The sequence below is a fragment of the Amphiprion ocellaris genome, chromosome 10 (genome assembly GCF_022539595.1).
Source record: "Amphiprion ocellaris isolate individual 3 ecotype Okinawa chromosome 10, ASM2253959v1, whole genome shotgun sequence".
Taxonomy (NCBI): Eukaryota; Metazoa; Chordata; class Actinopteri; family Pomacentridae; genus Amphiprion; species Amphiprion ocellaris.
This window is the reverse complement of record NC_072775.1, coordinates 17,455,832-17,469,610: the sequence shown is the minus strand read 5'-3', so window position 1 is coordinate 17,469,610 and position 13,779 is coordinate 17,455,832. Positions and strand designations below refer to the sequence as shown.

Here is a 13,779-nt window from a genome sequence, read left to right as displayed (position 1 = left end):
TGAATATCGCATGACTGTATTGTCCTGAAGGACAGGATTACACAGATCACATCATGATTGAATATAATATAGACAGACGCACACAGCAGGCTCACTGAGGATTTACACTTCAGCTGGATTAGGTTTTATTACACATGCCTTTACTGACTGTAATCCATTTTAACAGGGTCATGTTTGCTGACATGCTGCAGACAGGACAAATAAGTCAAAGGGAGAATTATTCACAAAAAGTCATGGCTAAAAATAACATTTTTAACTTGTGAAACCTTGATGACACAGAAATGACTATGTGGAGTTTGGTTCCAGATCATTATCAGTGCAATGATATGAACACTTAAATCTCAAATCAGGACTTAACAGTTAAATACGAGGCTCTCTTCCCCCACTGACCTCTCAGCCTCAATTTTGAAGAAGTTCCTTATCTCAGTTTACTGTAAATATGCTGTATTGTGTATGTGTTCTCGTAGCTCTTCAGAATTAACAGATCTTACTGAAAATATGGAAATGATTCTGAGTCTTAGGCAGGTTTTGCATAATTTAGTAGAAGTGTGGAACATTTTAATAAAGGTCATCACGAGTACTGTCAACAGACTCATGTGTTAATAGTTTAAAAATACCTATTTATGGCAGCAAAATGATAATCTATTTTCATGAAGTCCCCGGAGGAAAGAACCAAGACTGCAAGTGGTTGCGTAATTTGCTTTGAAATCTACATTTATCTTGCAGAGCTGACATGCGGATTGTGTGTTGGTTTGAAACAACTGCTGTTGACATTACCTCCCTGTTTGCACTTAGAGTACATGTGTATAGTACATTAGTCTGTTTGCAGGACTACACTAGTAGTATCAGACTTTTAGAGATGTTTGTTCTCCTGTCAACAATCAAGTCCAAAAATGCGGAATGTCATTATCAAAGAATGTTCACGTGATCGTAGCACAACACGAATGACACTTCTAAATATTTACTTTTAGAAATGTCCTAATGGAACATCTAAACCAAACAAGTACCTGGAAAAAGACTGTAATTACATTACATTTGAGAGAACAAATTGTTTGCTTTAACTAGATGTCCACTGTCTAGTTGGCCGGAGTCTGTTGGTGTAAGTAGATGGAGAAACCCTAGTTTGGGTTGTGGGGGTGTCTCAACGTGACCAAGCGTTGGATCGAGAAGAACAATCAAACCGGGATGAGGGGGAGGACTGTGGGGACAATACCAAGGCTGTCCCCTGCAGGCCCCTTGCCACATAAAGATCTGATTATTCCCCCCCTTGCTGGCTGGCCTTGCAGAGTGGACAGACAGTGGACTCTGTATTTCCCTTCCTCTGTTGAGCAGTGGGGACTCTCCTCTAGTCTCAGCCTGTGCACAGCAATTTAAGGGGAGCTGTTGTTTTGGAGAGCCACTGTGGGAAAGTCATTAAAGTGTAAAGCATCTCTCTTTTATTTCTTTCTAAAGGAGTCCTGGAAGAGGCTTTGGTTAAAGCGGTGGATGGTAATGAGTGCTGACATCGACCGGCCACCCCCACAGTGCCGTGTGTGCCGATAGCCGCTGCCATGGCAAGTTGATTCTCTGCTCGAGAAACCAGCCTGTCGAACACACAGTGAGAAGGGCTTCCTGTCCTTCCACAGGTGGCCAATGTCTACAAATACCAGCAAACTACTAAATCAGGCCTTTTCTTCCTGCAGGAATAGGACTTTCTCTCACTTTGGTGGCAGATGGTAGTGCGTCATGTGGTGGGCATTCTCCCATTTGTTTCAGAGATCAGCAAGTCGTTATTTATTTAACGAAGACTACCCGATACGCTGCGTATGGCACACAGGGAGATGAGGCCTTTAATTTAAACAAGGGTCATTCCCCAACTGTCTCCTCTTACTGATCATATCATTATTATTTCATGCAATATATATTTAAGTGGTGAACTAGACAGCGCATGGGTAAGCAGAAAACTGCGTCTCATCCTTCTTCCAGTGAAATAACCCACATGGCAGACTATGATCATAGCATTACAATGCCACAAAAGCAGACGTAACAGTGTGCTGAGATAAAGGTACAAGTAGCTATTTGCACTGCCATAAGATTGCATTTACTGCACATCATGGGAGTTCCCTTTCTGCAAGTTCAACTACTGCACATAAAACAATCGAAGATCATTCACTTTTTCACCTCATAAAGGATCGGCAGGTAACCGGTCCTTCTGACTGAGGGGCAGTCAACGAAAAAAAAATGGCACAGAAAAAGCTGACATCAGTCTCGTGTTGATTTACAGAGTATGACAGCTTCCCTTAAATGTGGAGCACAGAAACCGGTCTGAGGCAGTCTGCTGTGTAGAAATGTTTATCATCATTCATTGTTCCTGGATTCCTTTGAAAAACGGGGGCCTCTGCTGGAATCAAGTGGTACCACATCTTGTTTACCATCCCACTGGCACCCCAGGACATCCCAGTACAGTATTCAGTTGGCTTATTTGTTTCTGTAACCAGAGCATGCAGCTGTCTCATCAAATATAATGCATAAACAATCACTGCACTCAGTGTCCGTGTCCTGACAAAACACCTGGGTTGTAGCATTCCTGGTAGTCTTCATGCCATGGTTCATTGTAAAGGTCTGCTGCACAGCCCACTCATTTTAGTTGGCTGGACTCGCAAGTTGAATATTTGACAGGCAGTCACATTTAAGTACCGCTCTATTTTCAGTCCATTGGTCTATTTGGTTAAACAGTGGAGCAACTGCTAAATTAGAACATTCAGAGAAAGGGTCAAAGACCCTGAGCAGAGTTGAAGGTGAACTAAAAGTTGCATGTACATGAGCTAGACTGAAGCAACTGAAAGCAGCATTGATTTGCTCTGTTAATGGCTCAAATATAGCAAAGGGTGATTGATCTCACTGCATGTGCATTGATGCTTTTCACACCAAGCCTGGTGGTCCCCCTGTTATTTGTTTTTTGTCCTTTTACATTTTCCCAGAACTGCACTGGGGTCCTCTCGCTGTGCACGACTCCCTTCTTACAGAGTCCACATATAGATTTGTGTAAAGCCTGGTTATGCAACAGGCTGGCCACTTCAATATGCTGCCATTTACTGAGGGTGAATGGAGGAGTTAAGAACGTTAAGGGGAACTATTGTGGGCAGTCATTGGTATGCAGAGCACTGCAGCATTGCTATTAGGACCCTCGCTGGTTTTGATCAAAATCCGCTTTATCTTTACCCCTGATCTGCGAGGGGCTTTTTTTCTCTGTGTTGCCCTCAGACTGTTTCTGTCATTGAGACCAGCTGAAACAGCCCAACAGTCACGCAGCCCTCCCATACAGAACACCTGGAGGACCAAAACACCCCTATCAGCAATGGTCTGATATGTTTTGTGATTAAATCATGTGTTCAAAGGTACTCGGAGCCCAATCTTAAATAAACACTGTGCTTGCAGGGTTGAGGAATGCAATGATGGAACAACCAAAGGTGAACACACAGTCAATAACAGTCAGATCATCAGCATTTTCTCTTGCAGTAAACACGTCAGTGCTGTATGCTCTGACAGGGTTATCTGTAAGCTCCCTGATGACCTGGAGAAACAATGTGGGAATAAGAATCTGATACCTATTGTCACCTGAATGCAGATAACCAATGGCCTGGTTCGTTTTAGCCCAAACATAAGGATTCATCCCAATTCTCTAAATCCTCATTCTGCTCCCTCCCAGTCTGTCTTTGGAAGCGGAGTGAACTGGGTTAGGGTTATATAACCAGTGTCTGTTCTCATAGATCCTCAGCAGCTCGTCTTCCCCTAATCTTTTCAGCTTGATTACACCCTCCATCCCCCTCCTCTGCCGACTCATTCAGCTGAGCGTTCTCACACACAAGTGCATCCATACACGAACACATGAACAGAGCGTCGGGATCCGCCACACTCCGGTTCAGAGCGGATGGGATTCTTGTGATTGCAGGTGTGAGTGTGTGCGGCTGCTGTTTTGTCAGTGTGCAGCATCATGTCATGGCAAAGAAGAAGTCATAGTGGTGGCCGCATCTGAGGTCAGTGGCGTGCAGTCGCCTCCCCAATTTCCAGACCTTCCCACTTGTCATCTTAGCATCACAGACAATCAGTCATTACTGCAGCTCAATTTCTGTGTGAAGAGTGATGTTACAGTCTGTTATCTGTACGTGCATAGTATTGGACTTTCCAACAGCGTTGTCAGGGGATTTGTAATGCACAGTGGTGCTGCAGGAAGATTGCTGACATTGGAAGTATTCTCACAATTCATCAATATGGGTGCAAGATGCAAATAAAGTGTTAGGAGAAGACAAAGTGGTTGTGTCAACCACTACTGCTCCGTGTTTGCAGCATGTCTGTGTGCCTTTTAATGTTTCCCCCTTCAATTTTCTGACAGACATTAAACAAAATGCTCTGTTCTTGTTGTTGGCAGAACAATAAAGGGCAGCATTTTGCAGTCACAGGTTACTCTGGATAGCTGCTGTGATATAAAAAAAAAAAAAAAAAGAAATCCATGTCAAAAGCCTAGACAGTGTGTCTGCTCAAAGTGCTTATCATTACCCATCATTTGGGTTGAAGCAGTCATGCCAAATAAGTAATCCAACTTTGATTCTAGCAATAAGGAAGTGTGTATTTTTGTACTGTGACACTAAAACAGCTGTTGCTATAAGGAATGGAAAGGTCAGGAGAAAGTGGGCAAAGGAGACGTGTCTTGAGCAAATCACAGCTTTATCCATTTTACGTGCTTATAAAATGGATTATAAAAGCAGCATGTGGTCAGAGGGAGACATTGAGGTTCAAGGGTCGATGGGTGACATCCATTTGTTCCTTTTTTTTGTGACAAGTAAGCTAAACTGCAACGGTTAACCATGACCCCTCTCCCTGAACCTTGCTCACCAAGACCATAAACATGTAAATATTCTGCTCAGACCGCAGCTTCGGCACAAACCCGTTCACATCCAAAAGGCAGTAAATCTTCCAGCCCAGAGGCAGCTAAGCATTTAATTTGTTTTACAAGCCTCTTCATTCAAGGCCAAGACGCAGAAGATCCAGGAAGTGGCAGCGTGTTTGACGGCAGCCTCATGGGAAACACTTTGTGTGATGCAGCATAAACCTGGCAGCAGATGTAAGGAGGGGAAGGCGAGAGATGGGTTGATGGCAACTGTTCCGTAGTTTTCATGTTTTTCCAAAATATGAACTGTTCTGGTGCAGGTTTAATCACAGAGAATCCCGTTATCTGCAGTGGATACATGACAGCCTCAGTGTTTTGGCTGAGTTCCCCTCCTGGCTCATCCAGTACCAGTGACCAGTCTCAACCCGCCATCTGCTGCTTCAAACTCTTACAAACCCTTCTTTACCTCATCATCTCTATAAACGTATGTGAAAATGCATTTTGAGTGCGATAGAAAAATAGGTCAGACCCAATCTTGTTGTTTTTATGTATTAGAAAAAACAAACAGGATTTTTAAACCAGCGCTTCTAAATCCCTGCAGGTTTTCATTAATAGTTCTGCCAGCCAAGACTCTGTGGATGTAAAACTCACTTTAAATGTAATCCTCAATCAAAAATTCAGTAGATTTTGCAGCCTGAGAAAAAGATCCTCGGTCCATTTTGTCATCTGTGGGCTGCCTCAAAAAGTAGGGCACCCCAGATCTGTGCCTTTGTCACTGCACACAAGGGACCTTTAGCATCATGGATATCCCAAACGTCACTACTGTAATTAGTGCTATCAGTGATAAGAGACCTGACTGAGGCTTCAGGCACTTTAATCTTGCAAATTTATACAAGCAAGAGCTGTTTTATGAGAACAGCGATCTTGCACGCCAATAATCTATATGCAGTTTGCAATGTCACCAAATTCCCCTCAGATATAGTCTGCTGGTTCTCTGACAGCCCCAACAATGGCCAACAGATTATTGTTAGGATCTAATGACATCTATAGGATTGGTTTTAAACAGCAGCCACATTTTATGTAACTTTACTGACACCCAAAAATGCTCCTCTAGCTCCCTCCAGTGGCAACAACCTTGTCATCACATAGAAACACTTGGTGGAGGAGCCAGATGGTGCTCATATTGAGTTCTTTACTCAAGGCCATCTTGATGTTATGTGTTAAGGGATGAGGTTACATTTCTTGTTCTTCGTGGCAGATTCTCAGCCAGCCTGCCTTGGAGGTGGCGTGAAAAGAACTGTAACACTCAACTGATTAATCTGTTAGTCGACTGACAGAGGAATAAATATTATTTAAAACATTTGAGTGCTTTATAAATACAATACAATACAATAAAGTGAATATCTTTTGAGTTTTGGTATGATGTTTGAAAAAACAAGCAATCTTAAGACAAATTTGGGGTTATTTAAGAAACTGTGACAGACATTCTTCTCTATTTTCTGATTTTCAATAATCCAAACACCTTTTCAGAAATACGATCAGCAGATTAATCTGTAATGGTACAAGGAGGAATTGCCAGCAAGCTCTTTTGTGAGCATTTGGCAAACCATTTATATTTTATGTCTTGAAGTTTTCCTGCTAACTGCTCACTCTTGGAATAAATAAGGGATTTACAGATCACCATGACTCAAAAATGACTGTTCTCCTACAGGATCCCACTGAATTCTCACTAGAAATGTTATTATATGACAAGTCCAGATGTCATTTTCCTCCATGATGACGCTAAATGCAGTGTAACAAGTACATGGTGACATGCAAGACACACATAAGCAGCAACCTCACGTTCTTCTGAAAGAGGCTTTTTATTTGTATCTTTTGCGGGATTCACATTTGGATTGGTTCTTTTTAATTAGAATCTTCACAAAAATATTCTATCCTTTACATGATTTTTTTTTCTGAGATTTTGTAGAAGTGCTACACAAATGAAAATACACAGACGATACACCAACAGTTCACAACAGGGTGTTTGCATTTCCATTACTCAGTTTTCTGAACATGCAAAATTCAGCTCAGCACTCGAATTTGGCATGAGAGAGAGCTTAGACAGAAGAAAATGGTCTTTCTGAGGAACTGTACCACAAATAATTTCAGTTAATAGTGTATAATGGAATGCTGTGGTCAGTGGTTGTGTGTCTGTATGCAGGCGTTTACTCTCCTGCTACTACATACTGTACATGTTACTGAGATGAAACAGTTACGCCACTTGCATGCACAAAAACCTGTTGAGGCTTTCCTAACAATATGGAATAGAAATCCAGAGCCAAACAAAAGGCTTTCTAAAGAAAACTGCAATTGTGCACTTTTATATAGCCCTCATTAGTTTAATCCTGATATCTCAGTCTAAGGCAACTTTCCATGAAAGGAAATCAAGCATTTGAATGTCTCTTTTGACCAGTCAGGTTTATAACTGGCAAGCAGACATCACAGTGATGGGGAACAAATAGTTTTTGTTTTTTTTTTGTAATCTTAACATTTAAACTGTGTTAAACTTCTTGGCTTTCCAATGTTTAAAATATTGGGGCCGTTAGAGGTAAATGTTTGCTGTGAAATTCATTCTTTTGTTTGAGTCCTGCTGTAAATTCAAATTCAGCATGAGAAAAGAATCACCTAAACTGCATTATATTGTATTACTGAAAAAAACAAAATGAATATGGCCTTAAAACTGTGGATTAAGTTGCAAGTGTCCTCAATCAAAATGTACACATGAAATCAGAAAGTGTCAAGACTGCAAAGAGAAATATAATATTCACAGTGTCTATAAGAAAAATGCTTCCACAAACCAACACTGTTAAATGTAAATGTGCTGCAAATGTGTTATTTGGCTGTAGTGTTTGTAATCACTTACTTGTGCCAAGATTTTAATCTCAGGTGAGAGAATATTGCTTTGGGACCCCCGTAACCTCCGATATGTTATGTCCACAAAACAAGTTCAGCACTGGGCAGGGCACACAAAATGCCAAATGTCCTGTGCAGCTCACCTCTTTGTTTCACTACTGACCTCTCACATGTAATCTTTAAAGTTTTCAGAACAAATAAATGATCAAAATTTTCTGTTGAGCCCTCTGAAATCACTGTTGACGGCTGAGGTTTCCACTAAACCCGAGTAACAGTGAAAGATAAATGTTTATGGTCTCAGACACTTTGATTTTTACATGAAAACTGTTCATAATGCCCCACAGTAAAAACAGAGACCTGTAAGGAAACAGCACAAGAGAGGTAGGAATTTGAATTCCAAAACCTATGATCCACAAATACTTGGATGTCTCATTAACTTGGCATGCTAATTACCAGTTGGCACAGCAAGAGAAATCAAAAGCATACTCTTGACAACTTCTCACAACCAGAGATATGGCACAACGTAGAGGACATTATCACACCCAGCATGGCCTCGACCCAGGAGGATATTTACACTGCCAGCACTCCGGCCTTGGAGGAGTTTCTGCCCTGCTAGGCGACCACTTCTTCACGTGGCAGGTTGAGCCTCACCTCTCCTCCTGCTGCTGCAGAGGCTGAATAGACTGCGGTGGCGGAAACACAAGAAGGGCCGTTGGTCTCCATGGTGAAGAGCTTGCAAGGTCCTGGCAGGGCTGCGTCAGGAGCCTCCTTTTCTGGGCTGGAGGCCCGAGATGACCCAGGAGAGGATGTGGGGCTCAGCTGCACGGCTGTAGTGTCCTGCAACGTGTGCTCGCTGGTCTCGATTTCAAACGCTGCCCCTCCAACAAGGCCGCCATGTCCCATCAACCCAGTGCCCCTGCCACCCACCTGAGACCTCCGGGAGCTGTGGGGAGGAGGCAGGCGGCTGCACACGCAACAGGCCCCGAAGAAGGTGAAGGCCACCAGCAGCAGGATGGGTCCGATGATGATGGGGGGGTTGGCAGAAGGCAACACTGTGCTGAAGGCGAATGCTCCCACCAGGGTGATGTTGAGTCCAGCCAGCATGATGCACAGGCCGCAGGCACAGCAGAGTGCCGGAGAGGGCAGGCCATGAGGGCGCGACTTCCTCTTCTTCTTCTGGGGCTCCTTTATAGGCACAGGGGTGCCGTTGTTTCTATCAGTGATGACCATGTCCTCGCCTCCAGACTCTCTCTTCTATCTTTTTATAGATACACAAAATAAAAGACAATGAACTTGTGCACTTATTACTCACTGCTCCTGCTCTGTGCGCTGGTGTTAATGTCTAATAATCTCTGTGGGCTCAGTGAGGTGTCCTCCCTGACAGAGTATGGGGTGATCAATGAGCTGACCATTCATCACTGCTCCTCCTCTAAATCACACGTGGAAGGAACAGCTGAAAACCATACACCAGTAAATATCTGGCTACTGTGTACTGTAGTGGTGCTAACGTTACGGTGGTTGTTTATTGGTGACTCCTGCAGCTTCAAACACCTGATCTGATATGACAGCTGGAAATACTGTTCAATACTGTGCACTGAAATCTTTAAAAAAAAAAAAATCTAAATTCCAATATGCTTCTAAATAGAATTTCTGAACTCTTCTTTCTAAGATAACACATAAAAGAAGTGCTGAGCGTGTAATTTAATTCACAAACACATAAAAAGACAACAAATTGAATTAAACACTGATTTAAACAACAGCTGAGAAACACTGGAGGGACCATTCAGGAGGAATTTGATTAATTAAATGATAAGTATAAATGGGATGCATTGCATCCTGTGAATCTAGCCTCACCATTTTTTTTTCCTCAATGCCACTTGATAATTGAGCATGTCTGATCAGTATCACTATTTTCTTTCTCTTGATCTGTGAAGTTAAATGTGTTCAGTGGCAGTACAGCTGCTTCAGTCATGCCAACTAGGCCAGGAATCTGAAGGATTAGTTGCAATCAAATTATTTAAGCATTCACATGTTCAAGAGCATATAGATGATGAGAGAAGATGTAAGAAAATGGTTTTTGCTGAAATCTTTGTCAATAAACCTACGATTCTGGATTTAAATACATTACAGCCAGTTGGTATGTGCTGGGCTTTGCTGGGAACACATTGAAATGCACGTTTGCTGCACTGATATGTTGCGTTCCTGTGAAACTACACCATAAAAAAAAAAAAAAAAAAAAAATCACCTTACCCTTTATGTCGATACACAGAAGGTCTTTCCATCGTTTAATCAGGAGATTTTCACCACGATTCCCGCTCTAATTACGGGCTGCAATTAGTGAGAGGTTGCGAGGACGCATAAACACACGAAGGCTTTTCATCCTGCTTCACAGTCCTGAGGGCACAAGTCAAGAAAGCCATGCAGTCAGAGGCTCAGGAAACACAAGCAAAGGAGACTCGACCTGCTGATGAGCGCAAAATCCGACGGCAGACAGAAGATCACTTAGGTGAGATCGCATTTCTTCGGAGTGGTCACGCAGATGCAGCACGGCGCGTCGCTCCTGATGAGGACCGAGACGCACGGAACACCTGAGAGGTCACCCTGCGAGGGAGATGGAGGGAAGCAGCCGATGGATGAGAGCCATCTGTCCGGCATCTGTCGGTCTGAAGTTGTCATATTTCATTAGTTCATATCTGATGTGGCGCACAGAGCATCTTCCCTCCTCTGTGGACCGCTGGATGCGACTGTCTCTCAGCCTCCTCCTCCTCGGCGATCCATCCTCAGCAGCGTTCAGCCCACTAGTGTATGTGAAGGAGGTGATGAAGGTGAAAGCTGTTGCTCTGTGCCTGCAGCCTTTACTTGTTGCAGCTAAACCATTGTATCCACTGTATGTATGTATATATGTATATGTATGTATGTATGTATGTATGTATGTATGTATGTATGTATGTATGTATGTATGTATATATATATATATATATATATGTAATCTTTATATTATTATTCTAATTCTCAAAAAAATTGAAAATCAATCAACTCTTCTTGTGTCGAACATTTTTGATTGGCTGTTTTTTATATATATATATATATATATATATATATATAGAGAGAGAGAGAGAGAGAGAGAGAGAGAGAGAGATGTACAGTGCTTAACAAATGTATTTATTTGACCTTCTGTCACAAAAACAAGAAAACACAAATGTTTTAGACAGCTGTCAAAAACTTGTTTCAAACTAAAAGTCGTATTATTATATATTAGGCAAATAACAAAATGGAACAACTAAATAGTCCTTAATCACACATATTAACCAAAAATGGAACAGGTCTATTTCGTCCTGCAACCCTAAGGCATTCCCAGGCCAGATGAGGTACATACTCTACTTGAGTTCTGGGTCTACCTTGGGGTCTCCTTCCAGTTGAACCCGCCTGGATATCATCCAAAGGAGGGCACCCAGGAAAAACCCAAATCAGACGAACAAACCTCAGCTGACAGCTTTCGGTATGAAGGAGCAGTGACTCTACTTTGACCTGTCTGAGCTTCTCACCATATGTCTAAGGCTGAGCTCAGCCACCCTACAGAGGAAACTAGTTTCAGGGCGTCATGCTTTCAGTCACTATGCAGAGCTCATGACCACAGCTGAGTGTTGGAATGCAGACTGATTGGTAAATTGAGAACGGGCAACCCCTTTTCACCATGATAGCCTGGTATAGTGCCCATTTTGCTGACACAAAGACCTCAAACACCGTAATGATGCGAGAATCAAGGCACAACTCACCAGGGTCTTAATCTTTATATTTAGATTTGTTGGTTTAATTGGATCAAAGTCTGCTGTTTTTAATGCGCTCAATAAATAATGGTTACGTGACTTTACCTTTTGTAGCTGTGAACATGACATAAAATGGACGATACCTCAGAGTCTGCAGAGGGAAGAAGACATAGGTGAACACGGTAATTACCCACTGTGTTGGATAACTTTATTTTTTTTATACCGACAAATCAAAGATGTTTTTTTTTTACCTTAGCTGACATGTTTCAACTGCAACTGCAGTCTTCTTCAGAGCGTCATCTGACGTGTGCTGACGTGTCCTTTTTATCAGGTGACCGGTCTGACAGATCTGTCAGAATCTGTCAGATAGGCCACGCCCCCCGCCGTCAGGTGGTCTCTGGAGGATGGAGTCCCATGTATTAGAGGGTGTAGTCCCCCTCGTCCCGGTTCATGGAGCAGCTCGCCCGGGATGACGCTCTGAAGAAGTATACAGTTGCAGTCGAAACATGTCAGCTAAGGTAAAAAACCGTCTTTACTTTGATTTGTCGGTATAAAAAATAACGTTATCCTATGATAATTAACGACAAAATGAACATCATCCAAATACTCACTCTGTTGTTTTTCTCATTCTATGGCTAGTGTTACTCAAGGATCCTGATTATGTTCTGATTATTCTGAGCTCAGATAACAGCTTTAGGTTATTCCACAACTGAAATCTCCACAACATAACATTGGCTACAGTGGCTGCATGGGTAGTCTGCTCATTTAAAGGTTAATCAGCAGTTAACAGTATGTTAACTGTATGTCTGTTACTTACAGCTATTTTGTTACAATGAAATGACACAATGTGAGTGTATGTGACTAAATCAGCACTGCTGCTGAAGATTACAACTCTAATGATCAATCTAATGATCATCAATGAACTACATTTTATTATTGTTTTGATTGAGAGACCCCTAGTGGCAGAAACTACATACTGTGTCTTTAACAATCATTTTATTTACTTATTTTATGAACAATCATTGACTACTGCCTACTAATACTTTCATGATAGTGATTAATATGAAATCTCACTTTCTATATTCTTTCTAAAGGCCCCAGAAGCTGTAACTAATGGCTTAATTAATGGGCATTATAAAAGCATAATCATTAATAAGACAAGTTTAAAATTTTCTTTGCCTGTTTAGTCATTAATTGTCAAGTCATTAGTAGGACTGTTGCTGTCATGATATTTTAGCTGATGGTTAATTGTTATACAAACAGTTGTGAGTAACAATTTAATTGTCTTTTTTGCTCTGCTTCTCTTTGACCCGCAATTTTTTGCTGCAAATCTGACAACTTGCCTCCTCTAAGTTATTTTTTTGTTTGGTTTAAACCCAAAACGTCAACAGATGCTCATCAAAATGCAATTGGTCGAATACAAGGAATGAAGCGCCTTGAGACAAACAGCTGTTGCCATTAAACCATAGCACAAGAAGGGGAAAGCTAGGTTGAAATAGTGACTGAAACAGAACATTTCCATTAGCTTCATCCAGCTGTTTTATACAGGTGAATGGAAAGGATCTTCACAATTCCGAAAAATTTTCATGGACGACTCATATAACTGCGATCAGTTGATTTAGTGATAACTGTGACAAGCCTTGTCATTATTCAGTTTGTAATAAAAGAGTCATGACTTCACAGCAGCAAGTTTGCATAGAAAATGGTACAAAAAACTACTAACTTTGGAAACATTTTAACCAAGCAATCTTAACTCAAGGTCCACATATTGTTTTCTTCCTGTAGCTGGATATGAGAGTGTGGTGTATGGAGGGTAAAGTAGTTTACACCTTCTGGCTTTCTTTCAGGCTATTTTCCGTAAATATATAGACGTGTATTTACCTCAACATATTGTGCGTAATGTATAGTCAGCATTTATTGTGTGTCCCTCCATTGTTTAACCTCATGCAGACACAGAGGGATTGTTGGTGAGCCATTGTGATTTGAGGCCTGACAGTCAAGCTGCTGGTTGTCATCAAGGCACCGCAGACTCCTCGGACTCCTGTTGCTGACACTCATCAACACAGCCTGGCATTATTCAGCCTCACAGCACGTGATGCTTTTTGTCAGGCCACGGCGTTCTTCCCCACGCCGTTCTCCACGCAGCAGCCATTCTCCTTGTGCTGTCCTGAATATCAATGTATTATGTTTCGCGGCGGGGGTGCCGGTTCCTGTGAGCATGCAATAGATGGAGCCATTGATGTAGATGTG

At 42.0% G+C, this 13,779-nt stretch overlaps 1 protein-coding gene across 1 annotated transcript; it reads right to left on the bottom strand.

The window, feature by feature from the left end:
• Positions 1-6,716: 6,716 nt before the first annotated feature.
• Positions 6,717-10,617, bottom strand: tmem275a (transmembrane protein 275a). Its single transcript, XM_023293565.3, has 2 exons — positions 10,013-10,617; positions 6,717-9,020 (listed from the first exon to the last, which is right to left on the bottom strand). The coding sequence occupies exon 2, from the start codon at positions 8,990-8,992 to the stop codon at positions 8,375-8,377; it is 618 nt and encodes a 205-aa protein (XP_023149333.1). The 5' UTR covers positions 8,993-9,020; positions 10,013-10,617; the 3' UTR covers positions 6,717-8,374.
• Positions 10,618-13,779: the final 3,162 nt, after the last annotated feature.

Coding starts and splice junctions, on each gene's coding strand:
- tmem275a (XM_023293565.3), bottom strand. CDS start 8,992: ATGGTCATCACTGATAGAAACAACGGCACCCCTGTGCCTATAAAGGAG.